Source organism: Coregonus clupeaformis, chromosome 5 (genome assembly GCF_020615455.1).
Source record: "Coregonus clupeaformis isolate EN_2021a chromosome 5, ASM2061545v1, whole genome shotgun sequence".
Classification (NCBI taxonomy): Eukaryota; Metazoa; Chordata; class Actinopteri; order Salmoniformes; family Salmonidae; genus Coregonus; species Coregonus clupeaformis.
The window spans coordinates 19,113,214-19,134,651 of NC_059196.1; the positions used below are offsets into that span (position 1 = coordinate 19,113,214).

Sequence of the window (21,438 nt, forward strand, 5' to 3'; positions counted from 1 at the left end):
TAGTTAAAGGCCATAGGTAACCTTTCTCAAATAAAGATGATGAAGAGAATTTAAGATCTGGTGAAACCCTCTTTATTACGAAAGTAACTTCGGAACCAACCGGCACACAGTGAAGACACACAAAGGCAGCTCCTACGTCTGTACAGCTTCTTCAGAAACAAAGTAAAACAATAATGGCCTAACGTATATTCAATACGGAGCACGGAAGATCAGCGCTATAGAAATTTAAGGGCAATGTTCGGTAAACACTGCATGTCTGCTCAATCAGAAATTACCTTAAAATTTAAATTGCGCTATAACGCGAATCTTCCACAATCTGTATTGAATCTATCCCAAAGTCTAGAGGACCGAAGGCCAACCAGCCTGTGAAGCCACACCACTATCATACAGTCAGGCTGGGCTGGGGGGGTTTGTATAGGGGACGATAGCATGGTCCCATCTGTATGTGCTTTAGCCAACTCCTCTGACCATTGTCATGCTAGTTAGAGGAGTTGGCTAAAGCACACAGAACTGGGACCCCGGCCCTAATCAAATAATTTAAATAATTGCATTCTTCCATCCTCCCTTCCTTGGAATTATCACAGCTCTGATATTACTGGATCAGTAAAAGCTATGTATTGAAACCTATGCTTTCACCTAGCCAGCTGTCAGATTAGTAGCCAATCACTTCAAGAAAGGAAAGAAGGAGGATGAAGAATTTGAACTGGGACCATGCTATAAGATCAACAAATTAAAAGGGAGAAAAAAAGGTGGGAAAGCTAGAAAAATCAAGAAAAAAAAAAATCAGAGGGGCATCCGGTTGCCCTGGACGCTGATCTTCACCGCGTGGCCTGTCTTCGTCATACGCTTTATGTCGGCGAAGCGACGCAACTGTTTGTCCACCCGTGACATGCCCTTCTTAACCGGGGCCTGGGAGACAGAGGGGGGAGATAAGAGAGGATTACAAAAGGAGAGACAGGAAAGTGGAACTACTCTGTCGCAAACATTCACCAAAACACATCAGTGCGTCTTCGCCACAATATTGGCCAAAGTGGTAATATGGTAGTAACACTATAAGCCTAGCGAGAAAGGTTACCGAGACACACAAACACACACATCAAATTTGGAATGTTCTGTCGATCTGATGTTTCAACAACGTATCTGTTGGAGTGCATTACGTTTTGTAACCCTAGTATTTAAACAAACTCTGAACACTAAGTTGAATAGTAACACATTCCCACCGTGCTGGACACAGAAACTCAAGCGACATGCTGGTATAGCCTAATGTCTTAAAACCAGGGAAGTTCACAGGTCACAGCTCAAACAGTGTAGTACTGTGTGTTATATGTTATAAACAGGGGACTCATTCATTAGGCGGTTGAGCAACAGCGTGCAGAACCGTTTGACTTGGTAAGTGGTGGGACAGTTGCTCTCCAGTCCACACTGCACACAGTGGCCCTGGGTAGAAGTTGCCTCAGGAACTGACCTACGATCAGCTTACCCTCTCTCATTCCCAACCTTCACCATTAGTGGGGGTAACCATTAACTGACCTAAGATCAGTGTATATGGGCAACTTTGTCCTACCCAGGACCAGCAAGACATGCAGGTGGCACTTACTGCCCCGTCTGGCGACAGTAGGAATTACAGGGGCATGCCGTTGCCGTCCACGTTGATCTTCACCGCCGTGATGCGCCGCTGTGACCTCTGCTGGGCGATGCGACGCTTGTGCTTTTCCAATCGGCTTATCCCTTTCTTAAAGCCTGTCTACAGTCGGGAACCAATCACATTCAGCTCCTTACTGTCCTTCCCTTACTAATGCCCACGTCATGTAGTGACAAAACATCTAACAAGCTACAATTCAGACCCAGTTCACAGTCATACCTAAGGTAACTTAACTAAAATGACCTAGAAACGGTTATGTCCGGAATCCAGGATTTCAGGTCTGATGAGAAGAAAATTGGTCTGATCTAGACAGTTAAAAGCAATGGGAAAACTATCAGGGGTCCTTTCTCCTCCCTTCTCCCAGGCAGACAAATGGACGGACAAACACTCACTGCTCTGGACTCGCTCTCCACGTTCCATTTGGGCCGCACAACATAGTCCTTGTTGGATGGCATGGGCACCCTGGCTCGGGCACAGAACCCAGGGTCGCCTGGGCGCAGAGCTCTGTCGGGCAACAAACACAGGAGGGGTCAGCAGAGAGCAACACACACATGGACTCAAGACAGACAAAGAACTCAGACACACATAACATGTGAACACCCAGGTCACAACTACTCACTTCTCTTCTCCTGTCAGCACTTTCTCCAGGTCTCTATGAGGAGTCTGTCCCCCTGAACTGTAGAGAGAGAGGGGGAGGGAGAGAGAAAGAGTTGACATACAGTCTGAGTGACTACTGACTGACCTGGCCACACACAGTTAACCAACAGTAAGGGTGCAGCTAGCACTCTGGTCTTAAGTCTTAACACATGCCGTTACTGCCACTTTCTTGTTCAAAGGTTAGAGTTTGAGAGTAGTAGCAAAGACCGTACAGTATGAAGATGGGCAGAAACTGCTTCTTCAATAAAAATCCCTGATCACGCTTGTCGGCGATGTCATGGCGACAACTAAGGAACACATTTTCCCTTCTCTCATAGACTTCTCAGACCCCAAACCCAGGCCTGGTCTGCTTGGACTGTTTCGCAAGCATTCCCGGGAAGTCTCAAGACGTTGGGCCTCTGGGTTAAGAAACTCTGTGGTAGTAGGGTTAGGCGATGCCGACCTTTGCCCTATCGTGATTATGTACTTATAAAATATTTTGATATATGATTTAAATCGCCCCCTATTGGCACTGATTCGGAGGAATTCTCTGCTCTGTCTAGACTACATTACTCTTGAGTTGTGTATATAATATTTAATAAAATAGGCTATACCAAATAGGAAATTTACTCTGAATGTCACTCGTGTACTGCCCTTCTGTGTACTGCCCGAACTGACTCAGTTCTTTAGGTCCTAACATAACCATGTATCAATACAGCATTGAACTCTATCAACACACAATGCACACCCAAACAAAACGTACAAGCTACATATGAAGAAACACCAAAAAAACTAAGTAGTTTATTCCTCAGCTAGAGAGAGATGTCATTTGAAGAGCAAGAGGGTATGAAGTACACAGAGGGTAGGGTTAAAAGGTCAGCGGGAGGGCAATGGCCAGACAACCTTCACTGCTAACTGAGAAAGAGATCCATAGCTACAGTGCCTTGCAAAAGTTGCATTACAACCTGTAATTTAAATTGATTTTTATTTGGATTTCATGTAATGAACATACACAAAATAGTCCAAATTGGTGAAGTAAAAAAAAAATAAAAAATTACGGAAAAGTTGTGCCTGCATATGTATTCACCCCCTTTGCTATGAAGCCCCTAAATAAGATCTGGTGAAACCAATTACCTTCAGAAGTCACATAATTAGTTAAATAAAGTCCACCTGTGTGCAATATAAGTGTCACATGATCTCAGTATATATACACACACACACCTGTTCTGAAAGGCCCCAGAGACTGCAACACCACTAAGAAAGGGGCACCACCAAGCAAGCGGCACCATGAAGACCAAGGAGCTCTCCAAACAGGTCAGGGACAAAGTTGTGGAGAAGTACAGATCAGGGTTGGGTTATAAAAAAATATCTGAAACTTTGAACATCCCACGGAGCACCATTAAATCCATTATAAAAAAATGTAAACCACAACAAACCTGCCAAGAGAGGGCCGCCCACCAAAACTCACGGACCATGCAAGGAGGGCATTAAATCAGAGGCAACAAAGAGACCAAAGATAACCCTGAAGGAGCTGCAAAGCTCCACAGCGGAGATTGGAGTGTCTGTCCATAGGACCACTTTAAGCCGTACACTCCACAGAGCTGGGATTTACGGAAGAGTGGCCAGAAAAAAAGCCATTGCTTAAAGAAAAAAATGTGGGAGACTCCCCAAACATATGGAAGAAGGTGCTCTGGTCAGATGAGACTAAAATTGAGCTTTTTGGCCATCAAGGAAAACGCTATGTCTGGCACAAACCCAACACCAAACCAATGATGGATGGCGCTAAATACAGGGAAATTCTTGAGGGAAACCTGTTTCAATTTTAATTCCAGGTTGTAAGGCAACAAAATAGGACAAATGCCAAGGGGGGTGAATACTTTCGCAAGCCACTGTATACTCTGCTTTATGCTAAGATAGAAGCCCTGGCCCAGTGATGCGTTTTAGCTTCTGACAGACATAGTAAGAGTTACAACAGCAAACACTGATCCAACATGGTGAAAATGAAGAGAATCTCCCACACTAACACCGCTCAAAATGAAGCCATACTCACACAACAAAGCCTCAGTAACTCTAGGCTCAATCTGACTCTTTCCTCTACTATCATTCATACCAACAACTGGATCATTGTCTCTGGGTAAAAAACTAAGCATAACAACCTGGGGGGTTGAAAATCTGACTGCAGCCAAAGTCACTCGGGTGGCAGAGCAACCATGCAACCACACTGAACCTGAGTTGCTGCGGGGAGAAGACATCCGATTCCTTGGACCTCTCCACCTTTTGGGGCTGACTGGGGGGGAAGGAGGAAGGGGGACGTCGGGAAGTATAGACAGATGTCATGGAGAGAGAGGGGGATTTGACAAAGATGAGCAGAGTGACACAGTGAAAGAAGGAGTGAGAGGACTGAAAAGTGAATGAATGGAGGACAGGCAGGAGGAATAGATAGGAACAGTGGGACAATGAGCTGGAAAGGGTGGGAGGGGGTTGGTTGGAGTGAACAGATCATGTCTACTGTGATAATGTGAGACAACTGCATGCGTGTGTTTAAGGGGTATATTGTAGAACAAGTGAGTGTGGGACATCCACGCGTGTGTGTTAGGGTTTCCGTCAGCCTTTTTTGGCCGCAGGAAAAAATTAAGCAGATAAAAATGACCGGGAGAAACAAAATCCCATTGCAAAATAATGCCTTTTATTCATTTATGTAAATAGTCAATGTAAATACATTTGACCATCATGCTTATCGGTCTATGGGTTAATTTGCATAATTTAGTGGAATTAAATTGGCCTGTGTGTGTATTTTCGTTAGTCATTATGTATCTTATTTATCCAACACAACTATCACACATACACAGCCTATTTAGAGCAGGAGTTCTGCTGCAGCTCCTCAGGTGGTTGCTGCTGGAGTAAAACATGTGCTTTTATAAACCCATTCATTGTGCAACAATTCTAAATCCAGTCACGTGTTAAAAACCGTTTTGGTGCACGATTGAAAAGCGCTATTTTTATTTCTCAACTGGTAATTGAAGCACGCCTCCCATTTACCATTCAAGTGCAGGCAACAGGTTATCAGCACATCACCCACCACTTTACAATGTGAGCTGGAGGCAGTATGCATTTTGTAAACATACTTAATTGTTTGAAACCTGAATGTTTTATTTAATATTATGAGGCATGTCTTACCTTGCTTCAAAGTAGCCTATAGGCTAAATTTAACCATGGAAACTTGGGAGGATTTTTTAAAATAAAGACTTCATAGGCAATTTACCCTACCATTTCTACCGTTCTGTGTGCAAGTTTTCGTGGAACAGTTTCATTCCAATAATAACCTTTTAGTTTCTTAAAATCATTGTCACGTGGTTAATCATAAAAAAACAGAATTAAAAATATACAAATATGAAAGTTAAAAGTCAACTAATGCGAGATCACCAGCCTCATATGGACACATTGATACACCGTGATCCATTGGCGGCTGAAGAAATGAGCGCATGGAACTCACAGCATATAGGCAAATGCCGCAGTAGGCCTATAACTTCCATTGCTCTTTCACACTGAGGATTGGTGATTATCGAGGGGGAAATTATTTGGAAAAATCTTATCAACAGCTTACTGTGAGGAACTATAATTGTAATATATTATCATTCGCAATGGATGTTAAAAAACACTTTCCTACATATATGCACAGCAGGCCTGGTATTTGTACGGGTGCTCCCTCAACATTATCAGCACAGAAACCAGACATGCTCATTGCTCACATGGAGCACTTTAAACAAAAGACAATAAAATAATTGACAAATTTCGTAAATGATGGTTATAAAATAAACTGTGTAGCAGGTTGTGAACTCTGCAAACAACGTTTCAACTCAGAGAATGAGAATGGTAAAATGACTAATTAATACATGCATTAACAGAAATTAATTTAACAAAATGACGGGGATTAAGAGTACATTTACTACTGGTGACATACATAATGGGGAATTGATCAAAATAAAAAATGTAAGGGCAAACAAGTCACACAATTTGCATTGAGTTGGTTGGAACCTCTCCAACGTGCGGATAATAAACAACGATTCATTTAAGATTGACTTCGAGTGTTTCTGTGTAGAATTTCCACGACACAGTCTTTTCAAATAGGCATAGGTCTATGAGCTTGTGATTTGAAACAATCCACAGCTATTTATTAAAAGAAGCTAATGAGCCTCGATTCAGAACTTTTGTGAAGTATCATAGCACAGTTGAAAAATATATGGCAAATAGAAATCAAAACTGGATGGTGTTTAGAGAGGGGTTGAGGGGAGCTTAAGAGTGGGACTAACATTTTTTTTTAAACAAGATAATGTAACATATATTGTGTCCGTAAAATGTATATAGATTCAGAACTTTGTGAAACATCACAGCACCTTCCCAACAAGTCAGTTCGTCAAATTCTTGCCCTGCTAGAGCTGCTCTGGTCAACTGTAAGTGCTGTTATTGTGAAGTGGAAACGTCTAGGAGCAACAACGGCTCAGCCGCGAAGTGGAGGACCACACAACCTCACAGAACGGGACCGCTGAAGCGCGTAAAAATCGTCTGTCCACAGTTGCAACACTCACTACCGAGTTCCAAACTGCCTCTGGAAGCAACAGCACAAGAAGCCGCACACAAGTCTTAGATCACCATGCGCAATGCCAAGCGTCGGCTGGAGTGGTGTAAAGATCGCCATTTGCACTCTGGAGCAGTGGAAACGCGTTCTCTAGAGTGATGAATCACGCTTCACCATCTGGCAGTCCGACAGACGAATCTGGGTTTGGCGGATGCCAGGAGAACGCTACCTGCCCCAATGCATAGTGGTAACTGTAAAGTTTGGTGGAGGAGGAATAATGGTCTAGGGCTGTTCTTCATGGTTCGGGCTAGGCGCCTTCGTTCCAGTGAAGGGAAATCTTAACGCTACAGCATATGACATTCTAGACGATTCTGTGCTTTCAACTTTGTGGCAATAGTTTGGGGAAGGCCCTTTCCTGTTTCAGCATGACAATGCCTCTGTGCACAAAGCGAGGTCCAAACAGAACTGGTTTGTCAAGATCGGTGTGGAAGAACTTGACTGGCCTGCACAGAGCCTTGACCTCAACCCCATCGAACACCTTTGGGATGAACTGGAACGCAGACTGCGAGCCAGGCCTAATTGCCCAACATCAGTGCCTGACCTCACTATTGCTCGTGGCTGAAGGGAAGCAAGTCCCCACAGTAATGTTCCAACATCTAGTAGAAAGCCTACCCAGAAGAGTGGAGGATGTTATAGCAGCAAAGGGGGGGACCAACTCCCTATTAATGCCCATGATTTTGGAATGAGAAGTTTGACGAGCAGATGTCCACATACTTTTGGTCATGAAGTGCAGATGGGAGGGGTTGAGGGTAGATCAAGCATGAAACTAAAAACAAATAAAATCTAATGTAAAATATACTGTGTCCGTAAAATGTATATAGTAGGTATAAGCTTGAAGTAGAAGCCGAAGTGTTGTTCTCCATTAGTTTACTCCAATTAGGGGAGGGGTGATAGTGTTAGCGGAAAATAATAAAGGAAAATATATTTAAAAATAATATATATAAGGGGGATTGGAAATTATGAAGACAATTGCATTGATGGAAGCCATAATCTATATGCAATATTAAAGCTGATCCACCGCCTACATTAATTTTAATTTAATTAATTCCTCTGTGGCCAAGTCATGCTTTCTGGTGAAGTGTTTTGAATAATTTTATTTATTTATGTATAGACAAGAGTAATTATATAATTTTGGCAAATGTATTTCCATTTACTTCCCCATTGGACCCACCGCTATGCCATTTCTCTCCTGTTCTACTGGTTTTCATATCAACTTTATTTTATTGTCCAGAAGCCAAAGGCACAATCCTACTCATATTAGCAAGCCATCGTAGTTGTTGCATCTTTAGATTCCTCCTCTTTTTAAGTTTCTAACAGAGATTTTCATCTCTGTCACATATGGAACCAGGTGCGCTGTTTAGTATGGTGTTTTCCCACGAAATTGCATTTCGAAAAATGTTTGAAAATGATGTTGTATTGTCCTCTTCAATACGAGTTGCCATAATCTAAATGTGATTTATATCCTTCTGAGTGCTGTGGGTAGACGCCCTAATGGGTTATGCACCCAATGCATATGGGTCCGGTAAATTTCTCAAATGTGCGGTAAATAAAAAACCTTCCCGGTCAAGTTGTCCGGCTCCACATTTTCCTAACGGAAACCCTGGGGTGTGTGCGCACATTTACCTGAGGCGTCTTTTTTGCGGCATCTGCTGGTCGAGGTCTCTCTGTTGTCTCTCCTCGCGCGTCATGCCCTTGTAGTTAGACGTCAGGCCAAAAATAGGCCTGGACCACTCGTCTGTACAGACACAACACGTATACCCACTATCAACACTAATACTATACCACCAACACTCAAACAAACCTCTACAGAGGAGCCGTGTCCCATTGCTACATGCTAGTTAGAAGCTACTGGAACTTGCTAAAAAAAACAACACTATGAAACAGGTGAGTGAAAATGAGATAAACATTTTTTATCCCTTTAATGACCTAATTCATTATTTACTTGACTCAGAGTCAGACAATACTTGGGCAGCTATTACTTCAGCCAAATGCACATTATTGAATGCACATTTTATATGTTTTTGAGCGTAGGTATGTAGGCACTTACTGATGAGTTTGAGGGCGAGGTCCTTGTTGGGGCGCGACTCCTTGGGGTGTTTGTAGAGGAACATGACGGCTCGGCCGATCCCGCTGTGTTTGAGAGTCTCCTGACTCACACTGGGGAGCTGGGGGGAGAACGGACAACAATATGAAAACACAGGTCTTCATAAAGATTAAAAACCATGGTGACTTTTCGGGGGAATGGAATCCCTAGCACTTACTTCCTGTAGGATCTTGAGGAGATCCTCTCTGATTTTGAGGGCCGGAAGACTCTTGTCTGGCAGCGGGCCAATCCACTCCTTGATTGCCGACATCACCCCGCTGTCGATGAACGTCTCCTTGAGGTCTTGCCTGAACACACACACACACACACGTCAGACCATATACACAGGCAAAACACCTACATAATACATGTAAACTCAATTGTACTATGTTTTCATTTAAAGTCACTCTCTAATCATTCAGTCAATATATATATATACACAAAAACACACTGTACCAGTCAAAAGGTTGGACAAACCTACTCATTTCAAGGGTTTTTCTTTATTTTTACTATTTTCTACATTGTAAAATAATAGTGAAGACATCAAAACTATGAAATAACACATATGGAATCATGTAGTAACCAAAAAAGTGTTCAACAAATCAAAGTAGCCACCTTGATGACAGCTTTGCACTCGTGGCGTTCTCTCAACCATCTTCATGAGGAATGCTTTTCCCACATATGCTGAGTACTTGTTGGCTGCTTTTCTGTCACTCTGTGGTCCAACTCATCCCAAACCATCTCAATTGGGTTGAGGTCGGATGATTGTGGAGGCCAGGTCATCTGATGCAGCACTCCATCAGTCTCCTTCTTGGTCAAATAGCCCTTACACAGCCTGGAGGTGGTGTGTTGGGTCATTGTCGAGTTGAAAAACAAATAATAGTCCCACTAAGCGCAAACCAGATGGGATGGCGTATCGCTGCAGAATGCTGTGGTAGCCATGCTGGTTAAGCGTGCCTTGAATTCTAAATAAATCACTGACAGTGTCACCAGCAAAGCACCCCCACACCACCTCCTCCATGCTTCACGGTGGGAACCACACATGCAGAGAACATCCGCTCACCTACTATGAGTCTCACAAAGACACGCCGGTTGAAACCAAAAATCGCACATTTGGAATAATCAGACCAAAGGACAGATTTCCACCGGTCTAATGTCCATTGCTCGTGTTTCTTGGCACAATCAAGTCTCTTCTTATTGGTGTCCTTTAGTAGTGGTTTCTTTGCAGCAATTCGACCATGAAGGCCTGATTCACGCAGTCTCCTCTGAACAGATGATGTTGAGATGTGTCTGTTACTTGAACTCTGTGAAGCATTTATTTGGGCTGCAATCTGAGGTGCAGTTAACTCTAATGAACTTATCCTCTGCAGCAGAGGTAACTCTCTCTGGGTCTTCCTTTCCTGTGGCAGTCCTCATGAGAGCCAGTTTCATCATAGAGCTTGATGGTTTTTGCAACAGCACTTGAAGAAACTGGGTTGTCTGACCTTCATCTCTTAAAGTAATGATGGACTGTCAATTCTCTTTGCTTATTTTAGCTGTTGTTGCCATAATATGGACTTGGTTTTTTACCAAATAGGGCTATCTTCTGTATACCACCCCTACCTTGTCACAACACAATTGGTTGGCTCAAACGAATTAAGGAAAGAAATTCCACAAATTAACTTTTAACAAGGCACATCTGTTAATTGAAATGCATTCCAGGTGACTTCCTCATGAAGCTGGTTGAGAGAATGCCAAGAGTGCGCAAAGCTGTCATCAAGGCAAAGGGTGGCTACTTTGAAGAATCTCAAATATAAAATGTATTTGGATTTGTTTAACACTTTTTTGGTTACTACATGATTCCTGTGTTATTTCACAGTTGGTGTCTCCACTATTATTCTACAATGTAGAAAATAGTCAAAATAAAGAAAAACCCTTGAATGAGTAGGTGTGTCCAAACTTTTGACTGGTACTGTGTGTGTACACACGTGCACAGACACACACACACACACACACACTCTCTACATGACCAAAGGTATGTGGACATCTGCTCGTCGAACATCTCATTCCAAACTCATGGGCATTAATATGGACTTGGTCCCCCCTTTGCTGCTATAACAGAGTCCACTCTACTGGGAAGGCTTTCCACTAGATGTTGGCACATTGCTGCGGGGACTTGCTTCCATTCAGCCACAAGAGCATTAGTGAGGTTGGGCACTGATGTTGGGCGATTAGGCCTGGCTCGCAGTCGGCGTTCCAATTCATCCCAAAGGTGTTCGATGGGGTTGAGGTCAGGGCTCTGTGAAGGCCAGTCAAGTTCTTCCACACAGATCTAGACAAACCATTTCTGTACGGACCTCACTTTGTGCACAGAGGCATTGTCATGCTGAAACAGGAAAGGGCCTTCCCAAAACTGTTGCCACAAAGTTGGAAACCAGAATAATCTAGAATGTCATTGTATGCTGTAGCGTTAACATTTCCATTCACTGAAGGTAAGGGGCTTAGCCCAAACCATGAAAAACAGCCCAGACCATTAATCCTCCACCAAACTTTAATGTTGGTACTATGCATTGGAGCAGGTAGCGTTCTCCTGGCATCTGCCGATCCCAGATTTGTCCGTCGGACTGCCAGATGGTGAAGCGTGATTCATCATTCCAGACAACGCGTTTCCACTGCTCCAGAGTCCAATGGCAGCAAGCTTTAAACGACTCCAGCCGACGCTTCGCATTGCGCATGGTGAGCTTAGGCTTGTGTGTGGCTGCTCGGCCATGGAAACCCATTTCATGAAGCTCCCGACGAACAGTTATTGTAAGGCCATTCTACTGCCAACGTTTGTCTCTGGAGATTGCATTGCTGTGTGCTCGAAATAGCCGAATCCACTAATTTGAAGGTGTATCCATATACTTTTGTATATATATTGTATACACACACACACACACACACACACACACACACACACACAGTACACACATATATGTATACACAGTGCATTCTGAAAGTATTCAGACACCTTGACTTTTTCCACATTTTGTTACATTGCAGCCTTATTCTAAAATTGATTAAATTGTTTTGTTCCATCATCCAGCTACACACAATACCCAATAATGACAAAGCAAACACAGTTTTCTTGAAATGTTCGCTAATTTATAAAAAATGTAATACTGAAAAATAATTCAGACACTTTACTCAGTACTTTGTTGAAGCACCTTTGGCAGCAAGTACAGCCTCGAGTCCTCTTGGGTATGGCGCTACAAGCTTGGCACACCTGTATTTGGGGAGTTTCTCCCATTCTTCTCTGCAGATCCTCTCAAGCTCTGTCAGGATGGATGAGGAGCGTCGCTGCACAGGTATTTTCAGGTCTCTCCAGAGATGTTAGATTGGGTTTAAGTCCGGGCTCTGACTGGGCCAATCAAGGACATTCAGAGACTTGTTCCCAAGCCACTTCTGCGTTGTCTTGGCTGTGTGCTTAGGGTCATCTACTGTTGGAAGGTGAACCTTGGCCCCAGTCTGAGGTCCTGAGCGCTCTGGAGCAGGTTTTCATCAAGGATCACTCTGTACTTTGCTCAGTTAATTTCTCTCTCATCCTGACTCGTCTCCCAATCCCTGCCGCTGAAGAACATCCCCACAGCATGATGCTGCCACCACCATGCTTCACCGTAGGAATGGGTGCCAGGTTTCCTCCAGACATGACGCTTGACATTCAGGCCAAAGAGTTCAATCTTGGTTTCATCAGACCAGAGAATCTTGTTTCTCATGATCTGAGAGGCCTTTAGGTGCCTTTTGGCAAACTCCAAGCGGGCTGTCATGTGCCTGTTACTGACAACTGGCATCCGTCTGGCCACTCTACCATAAAGGTGAAGTACTGCAGAGATTGGTTGTCCTTCTGGAAGGTCCTCCAATCTCCACAGAGGAACTCTGGAGTTGTCAGATGGCCATTGGGTTCTTGGTCTCCTCCCAGACCAAGGCCGTTCTCCCCCGATTGCTCAGTTTGGCCAGGTGGCCAGCTCTAGGAAGAGTCTTGGTGGTTCCAAACTTCTTCCATTTAAGAAGGCCACTGTGTTCTTGGGGACCTTGCTTGGAGACCTCAATGCTGCAGAAATCAATTGGTACCCTTCCCCAGATCTGTGCCCCAACACAATCCTGTCTCGGAGCACTACGGACTACTCCTTCAACCTCATGGCTTTGCTGTGACATGCACGGTCAATTGTGAGACCTTAATATAGACAGGTGTGTGCCTTTCCAAATCATGTCCAATAAATTGAATTTACCACAGGTGGACTCCAATCAAGTTGTAGAAACATATCAAGGATGATCAATGAAAACAGGATGCACCGGAGCTCAATTTCGAGTCTCATAGCAAAGGGTCTGAATACTTATGTAAATAAGGTATGTTTTTTTTTATTTGTAATACATTTACAAAAATGTCAAAAAACCTGTTATTGCTTTGTCATTATGGGGTATTGAGTGAGGAACTTTTTTGATTTAATCAATTTTAGAATAAGGCTGTAAGGTAACAAAATGTGGAAAAAGTCAAGGGCTCTGAATACTTCCCGAATGCACTGTACATACACACACCAAGTATACAATACATTAAGAACAACTGCTCTTTCCATGACAGACTGACCAGGTGAAGCTACGAACCCTTATTGATGTCACTTGTTAAATCCACTTCAAATCAGTGTAGATGAAGGGGAGGAGACAGGTTAAAGAAGGATTTCTAAGCCTTGAGACAATTGAGATATGTATAGTGTATGTGTGCCATTCAGAGATTGAATGGGCAAGACAAAAGTTAATTCCCTTTGAAAAATGGGCCACCATCCCAGTGGAACGCTTTTGACACTTTGTAGAGTTTTAGAACACCTACTCATTCAAGGATATTTCTTTATTTTTACTATTTTCTACATTGTAGAGTAACATATGGAATCATGTAGTAACCAAAAAAGTGTTAAACACATCAAAATATATTTTATATTTCAGATTCTTCAAAGTAGCCACCCTTTGCCTTGATGACAGCTTTGCACACTCTTGGCATTCGCTCAACCAGCTTCATGAGGAAGTCACCTGGAATGCATTTCAATTAACAGATGTGCCTTGTTAAAAGTTAATTTGTGGAATTTCTTTCCTTAATTCGTTTGAGCCAATCAGTTGTGTTGTGACAAGGTAGGGGTGGGTATACAGAAGATAGCCCTATTTGGTAAAAGACAAGTCCATATTATGGCAAGGTCAGTCAATCTGTACAATTTCAAGAACTTTGAAAGTTTCTTCAAGTGCCAAAGCAAAAACCATCAAGCGCTATGATGAAGCTAGCTCTCATGAGCACCGCCACAGGAAAGGAAGACCAAGAGTTATCTCTTCTGCAGAGGATACGTTCATTAGAGTTAACTGCACCTCAGATTGCAGCCCAAATAAATTGGCCCAGCGTCGTCCAGGGTAGGGGAGGGAATGGCCGGCAGGGATGTAGCTCAGTTGGTAGAGCATGGCGTTTGCAACGCCAGGGTTGTGGGTTCGATTCCCACGGGTATGAAAAATTCAATAAAATAAAATAATGTATGCACTCACTATCTGTAAGTCGCTCTGGATAAGAGTGTCTGCTAAATGACTAAAATATAATTTTTTATTCCCTTAAAACAGCCTCAATTCGTTGGGGCATGGACTCTACAAGGTGTCGAAAACTGGATGTCCTTTGGGTGGTGGGCTAGTCATGACACTCACTGTTGAGCGCGAAAAACCCAGCAGCGTTGCAGTTCTTGACACACTCAAACAGGTGCGCCTGGAACCTACTACCATTCTCTGTTCAAAGGCCCTTGAATATTTTGTCTTTCCCATTCACCCTCTGAATGGCACACGTACACAACCCATGTCTCAATTGTCTCAAGGCTTAAAAAAATCCTTCTTTAACATGTCTCCTCCCCTTCATCTACAGTGATGGAAGTGGACTGAACAAGTGACATCCATAAGGGATCATAGCGTTCACCTGGTCATGTCATGGAAAGAGCAGGTGTTCCTAATGTTTTGTACACTGTCTACACACTATGCTTGTGGTAGTATTGAGAGCTATGGATGGACTCACTTTTTCAGGTGCATAACTACAGTGGGAAGGAGGGTCAGCTTTTTTAGGGCTGGCTTCTTCTGAGCGTTCAGTGTTCTGTCCTCCTGTAAATCACATAGAATGATACACCCACACCAGCATTGTGAAGACCTATGACAGAACACACACAGTTTGGGGCCAGAACATCACCTCTGCAGCTTCTGTCATCTTGGTGATCATGGCGCTGACCACGTCGTCAGCATCACTGATGAAAGTTCCCCCGTCACGGTTCCGTCGTCGCTTCCCGCTCTGGGCCTTCTTACGAGCCAGCATCACGTCAAAGTCCGACATGAAACTGGTGCTGAATAGAGACAGAATCAGCCAATTAGCCATGCCTCCGCTATAGAATGAAAATATAGTGACAAGAGTAAATCGATTGATTGAAAACATTGACAGAGACTTCATGAGATACTCACTCTTGGCCACCCCCCCTGTCCACGCCCTCATCAGAGTCAGAGTCATCAGCCATTGCTTTCTTTGCAGAGGCCTGTGATTGGTTCTTATCCCCCTCCAGATCCTCCTGATTGAAACCCTATTGATGCAGAAACAACAAAGTCAGCCGTTGGGAACGGGAACCAAAGATGCGGTATAGTTTGGGTGTCTAGACAATTCCCAAGAGTCCCTAAACCTTTGATGGCAGTTTACCAGACAGATTAAGCTTAATCTGTGATTGGGAAACCGACCCTTGTTGTTAACAGATCTGAATGGACTGGATATGGTCAAACTACCATTTTACTATATTTTTCTCATTTCTGACATTATGGCAGTATTTTATGTTTCTGAATAATAAAAGTTATAGGCTAAATATGCTTTATGGGGAGTGCATGACCCCAGGATGGCAACAAATTAATTCTAAGTGGTTTTAAATGGGCTTTCTCCATTCTGATTGCTTCATAACGTTCAATCAAACTTACAGTGCATTCGGAAAGTATTCAGACCCCTTCACTTTTCCACATTTTGTTACGTTACAGCCTTATTCTAATATTGATTAAATATAAATACTCAATCTACACACAACACCCAATAATGACAAAGCAAAAACAGTTTTTGAAATTGTAGCTAATTTATTTATATATAAATAAATAAACATTTAAATAAGTATTCAGACCCTTTGCTATGAGAATCCAAATTAAACTCAGGTGCATCCTGTTTCCATAGATCATCCTTCAGATGTTTCTACAACTTGATTAGAGTCCACCTGTGGTAAAATCAAATAATTGGACCTGATTTGGAAAGGCACACCTGTCTATAAAAGGTCCCACAGTTGACAGTGCATGTCAGAGCAAAAACCAAGCCATGAGGTCGAAGGAATTGTCCGTAGAGCTCCGAGACAGGATTGTGTCGAGGCACAGATCTGGGGAAGGGTACCAAAAAATGTCTGCAGCATTGAAGGTCCCCAAGAACACAGTGGCCTCCATCATTCTTAAATGGAAGATGTTTGGAACAAACAAGACTCTTCCTAGAGCTGGCTGCCCGGCCAAACTGAGCAATTAGGGGAGAAGGGCATTGGTCAGGGAGGTGACCAAGAACCCGATGGTCACTCTGACAGAGCTCCAGAGTTCCTCTGTGGAGATGGGAGAACCTTCCAGAAGGACAACCATCTCTGCAGCGCTCCACCAATCAGGCCTTTATGGTAGAGTGGCCAGACGGAAGCCACTCCTCAGTATAAGGCACATGACAGCCGGCTTGGAGTTTGCCAAAAGGCTCCTAAAGGCCTCTAAGACCATGAGAAACAAGATGATCTGCTCTGATGAAACCAAGAATGAACTCTTCGGCCTGAATGCCAAGCGTCACGTCTGGAGGAAACTAGACACCGCGTCATGTAGCGGCATACCCAAGAAGACTCGAGGCTGTAATCGCTGCCAAAGGTGTTCCAACAAAGTACTGAATAAAGGGTCTGAATACTTATGTAAATGTGATATCAATTTTTTATTTTCAATACAGTTGCAAAAATTTCTAAAAACCTGTTTTTGTTTTGTCATTATGTGGTTGTGTGTAGAGTGATTAAAAAAACAACATTTAATCAATTTTAGAATAAGGCTGTAACGTAACAAAAAAGTAAAGGGTGGAAAAAGTAAGGGGTCTGAACACTTTCCGAATGCACTGTATAGAACAAAACTGACAGTGAAGGCGTCGGGCACTGGATAAGAATCAAAATCCTCTTTTGTAGACTAACTCTGGTACTCGACCGATGGTTTCAATTTGCAAAGTTATTTTGTTCATTTCATAAATGTCTTAATTTCCTGCAATAATTTATTATCACTTACACACTGTCATGTTTCTATTGTCTTAGTATGCCTCTATTACGTAAAAAAAAAAAAAATACTTGATAGAATAATTGTTCTCCTCGGACTGCATTTTCGGCTTGAATTGCAGTTCTTACTTTCGCCACTAGGGGTAATTGGACGATTTCCGGGGGTGTCTATTTGGCAAGCTTGCCCTACCGAAGTTGTTGACTTGTTGTGTTAGCAATTTAGCTAGCAGTTCTCAGCAGTTTCTTACTGTTGATAAAAACGGATAAATGAAATACTTTTTTTTGAGTCATTACTGAATTATTTAATGTAACAAATCGATCATAAAAATGATTTTATAGAAGGTAAAGTAAAAATCCAAACCGGTCTGGGAACGAACACTGTTATATAGTTTATGGTACACCCCCCCCAGCCCTAAGTCTAAGCAAATTGGTGATGATTCAACCTAGCCTTCTCCGACAAATAGCCCTCACTCCTTCCTGATATATAAAAAGTGCAGGGGTAGGATGCTAGGGGGACCAATTGGAGTCGGAATGCTAGGGGGACCAATGGAGTCGGAATGCTAGGAGAGGAGGCAGAACAGCAAGACAAATGGGTACTGCTTGGCATCCGACCGCAAGGCGCTACAGAGGGTACTGCCCAGTACATCACTGGGGCCGAGCTCCCTGCCATCCAGGACCTCTATACCAGGCGGTGTCAGAGGAAGGCCCTAAAAATTGACCAAATAGCCACCCAAGTCAGACTGTTCTCTCTGCTACCGCACGGCAAGTAGTACCGATGCTGGAACAAACAGGACCCTGAACATCTTCTACCCCGAAGCTATAAGATTGCTATATAGTTCGTTTACTCATCACATCACCAGTTGGCTGGTGAATTTACAGGCATATTCAATCTCTCTCTAACCCAGTCTGTTGTCCAGACATGCTTCAAGATGGCCACAATTGTTCCTGTACCCAAGAAAGCAAAGGTAACTGAAATAAATGACTATAGCCCCGTAGCACTCACCTCTGTCATCATGAAGTGCTTTGAGAGACTAATCCAGGATCATATCACCTCTACCTTACCTGCCACCCTAGACCCACTTCAATTTGCTTACCACCCCAATAGATCCACAGACAATGCAATCGCATCACTCTGCTAACTGCCCTATCCCATCTGGACAAGAGGAATACCTATGTAAGAATGCTGTTCATTGACTATAGCTCAGCATTCAACACCATAGTACCCTCTAAGCTCATCATTAAGCTCGAGGCACTGGGTCTGAACCCCGCCCTGTGCAACTGGGTCCTGGACTTCCTGACTGGCCGCCCCCAGGTGGTGAAGGTAGGAAACAACACCCACAAGGGTAGGTGATCAGCGCACTCCTGTACTCCCTGTTCACCCATGACTGCGTGGCCAAGCATGCCTCCAACTCAATAATCAAGTTTGCAGACGACACAACAGTAGTAGGCTTGATAACCAACAATGACAAGACAGCCTACAGGGAGGAGGTGAGGGCTCTGGGAGTGTGGTGCCCGGAAAATTTCCTCTCACTCAACGTCAACAAAACAAAGGAGATGATCGTGGACTTGAGGAAATTGCAGAGGGTGCACCCCCCTATCCACATCGACGGGACCGCAGCGGAGAAGGTGTAAAGCTTCAAGTTCCTTGGCGTACGCGTCACCGAAAAACTGAAATGGACCACCCACACAGACACAACAAAGCCTCTTCAACATCAGGAAGCTAAAGAAATTTGGCTTGGCACCTAAAACCCTCAAAACTTTTACAGATGCACAATTGAGAGCATCCTGTCGAGCTGTATCAACGCCTGGTACGGCAACTGCACCGCCAGCAACCGCAAGGCTCTCCAGAGGGTGGTGCGGTCTGCCCAACGCATTACCGGGGGCAAACTACCCGCCCTCCAGGACACCTACAGCACCCGATGTCACAGGAAGGCCAAAAAGATCCTAAAGGACATCAACCACCCGAGCCACTGCCTGTTCACCCCACTATCATCAAGAAGGCGAAGTCAGTACAGGTGCATCAAAGCTGGGACGAGAGACTGAAAAACAGCTTCTATCTCAAGGCCAGCAGACTGTTAAACAGCCATCACTAGCACATTAGTGGCTGCTGCCTATAGACAGACTAGAAATCATTGGCCACTTTAAGAAATGGAACACTAGCCACTTTAATAATGTTTACATATCTTGCATTACTCATCTCTGTATTCTACTGTATCTTAGTCCATGCCGCTCATAAAACGCTCGTCCATATATGTACACTACCAGTCAAAAGTTTTAGAACACCTACTCATTCAAGGGTTTTTCTTTCTTTTTTACTATTTTCTACATTGTAGAATAATAGTGATGACATCAAAACTATGAAATAACACATGGAATCATGTAGTAACCAAAAAAGTGTTAAACAAATCAAAATATATTTTATATTTGAGATTCTTAAAAAAGCCACCCTTTGTCTTGATGACAGTTTTGCACACTCTTGGCATTCTCTCAACCAGCTTCACTTGGAATGCTTTTCCAGTCTTGAATGAGTTCCCACATATGCGGAGCACTTGTTGGCTGCTTTTTCTTCACACTGCGGTCCGACTCATCACAAACAATCTCAATTTGGTTGAGGTCAGGGGATTGTGGAGGCCAGGTCATCTGATGCAGCACTCTCCTTCTTGGTAAAATAGCCCTTACACAGCCTGGAGGTGTGTTGGGTCATTGTCCTGTTGAAAAACAAATGATAGTCCAACTAAGCCCAAACCAGATGGGATGGCGTATCACTGCAGAATGCTGTGGTTGCCTTGCTGGTTAAGTGTGCCTTGAATTCTAGATAAATCACAGTGTCACCACCAAAGCACCCCCACACCATAACACCTCCTCCTCCATGCTTTACTGTGGGAAATACACATGCGGAGATCATCCGTTCACCCACACTGCTTCTCACAAAGAGACGGTGGTTGGAACCAAACATTTCTAATTTAGACTCCACCGGTCTAATGTCCATTGCTCGTGTTTCTTGGCCCAAGCAAGTCTTTTCTTCGTGTCCTTTAGTAGTGGTTTCTTTGTAGCAATTCGACCATGAAGGCCTGATTCATGCAGTCTCCTCTGAACAGTTGATGTTGAGATGTGTCTGTGACTTGAACTCTGTGAAGCATTTATTTGGCCTGCAATTTGAGGCTGGTAACATTTTACATTTTAGTCATTTAGCAGACGCTCTTATCCAGAGCGACTTACAGTTAGTGAGTGCATACATTTTTTCATACTGGCCCCCCATGAGAATCGAACCCACAACCCTGGCGTTGCAAGCGCCATGCTCTACCAACTGAGCTACACCGGGCCCTAATGAACTTTTCCTCTGCAGCAGAAGTAACTCTGGGTCTTCCATTCCTGTGGCGGTCCTCATGAGAGACAGTTTCATCATAGCGCTTAATGTTTTTTTGCAACTGCACCTGAAGAAACTTTCAAAGTTCTTGAAATTGTCTGTATTGACATAATATGGACTTGAATGAGTAGGTATTCTAAAACTTCTGACCGGTAGTGTATATATTCTTAATTAATTAATACTTAGATGTGTGCATTGGGTATATGTTGTGAAATTGTTAGATATTACTTGTTAGATATTACTGCAATGTCGGAGCTAGAAGCACAAGCATTTCGCTACACCTGCAATAACATCTGCTAAACACGTGTATGTGACCAATAAAATTTGATTTGACATACGCTGCTGCTACTATTTATTATCTATCCTGTAGCCTAGTCACTTTATTCCTAGTTACAGCGGCTTGTGAAAGTATTCACCCCCCTTGGCATTTTTCCTATTTTGTTGCATTACAACCTGGAATTAAAATGGATTTTTTGGCGGTTTGTATTATTTGATTTACACAACATGCCTACCACTTTGAAGAAGCAACATGTTTTTTTGTGAAACAAACAAGAAATAAGACAAAATAACAGAACACTTGAGCGTGCATAACTATTCACCCCCCCCCCAAAGTCAATACTTTGTAGAGCCACGTTTTGCAGCAATTACAGCTGCAAGTCTCTTGGGGTATGCCTCTATAAGCTTGGCACATCTAGCAACTGGGATTTTTGCCAATTCTTCAAAGGCAAAACTGCTCCAGCTCCTTCAAGTTGG

General features: G+C 43.3%; 1 protein-coding gene across 4 annotated transcripts in view; it reads right to left on the reverse strand.

Moving 5' to 3' along the window:
- Positions 1-56: 56 nt before the first annotated feature.
- LOC121561898 (protein IWS1 homolog) overlaps positions 57-21,438 on the reverse strand; it is a 40,803-nt gene continuing 19,421 nt past the window's right edge. For 2 of the 4 annotated variants that reach the window (XM_041874342.2, XM_041874328.2), the window contains 10 exons: positions 15,481-15,596; positions 15,215-15,365; positions 15,047-15,129; positions 9,176-9,305; positions 8,962-9,079; positions 8,538-8,649; positions 4,506-4,565; positions 2,262-2,318; positions 2,035-2,146; positions 57-909 (listed from right to left, as the gene is read on the reverse strand). In XM_041874342.2, coding sequence (XP_041730276.1) covers positions 784-909; positions 2,035-2,146; positions 2,262-2,318; positions 4,506-4,565; positions 8,538-8,649; positions 8,962-9,079; positions 9,176-9,305; positions 15,047-15,129; positions 15,215-15,365; positions 15,481-15,596 — 1,065 coding nt within the window. In that variant the 3' untranslated portion in view covers positions 57-783. Of the gene's footprint in view, positions 910-1,597; positions 1,745-2,034; positions 2,147-2,261; positions 2,319-4,505; positions 4,566-8,537; positions 8,650-8,961; positions 9,080-9,175; positions 9,306-15,046; positions 15,130-15,214; positions 15,366-15,480; positions 15,597-21,438 lie in introns of all 4 variants that reach the window. The other 2 variants (XM_041874333.2, XM_041874338.2) reach the window with 2 other exon arrangements.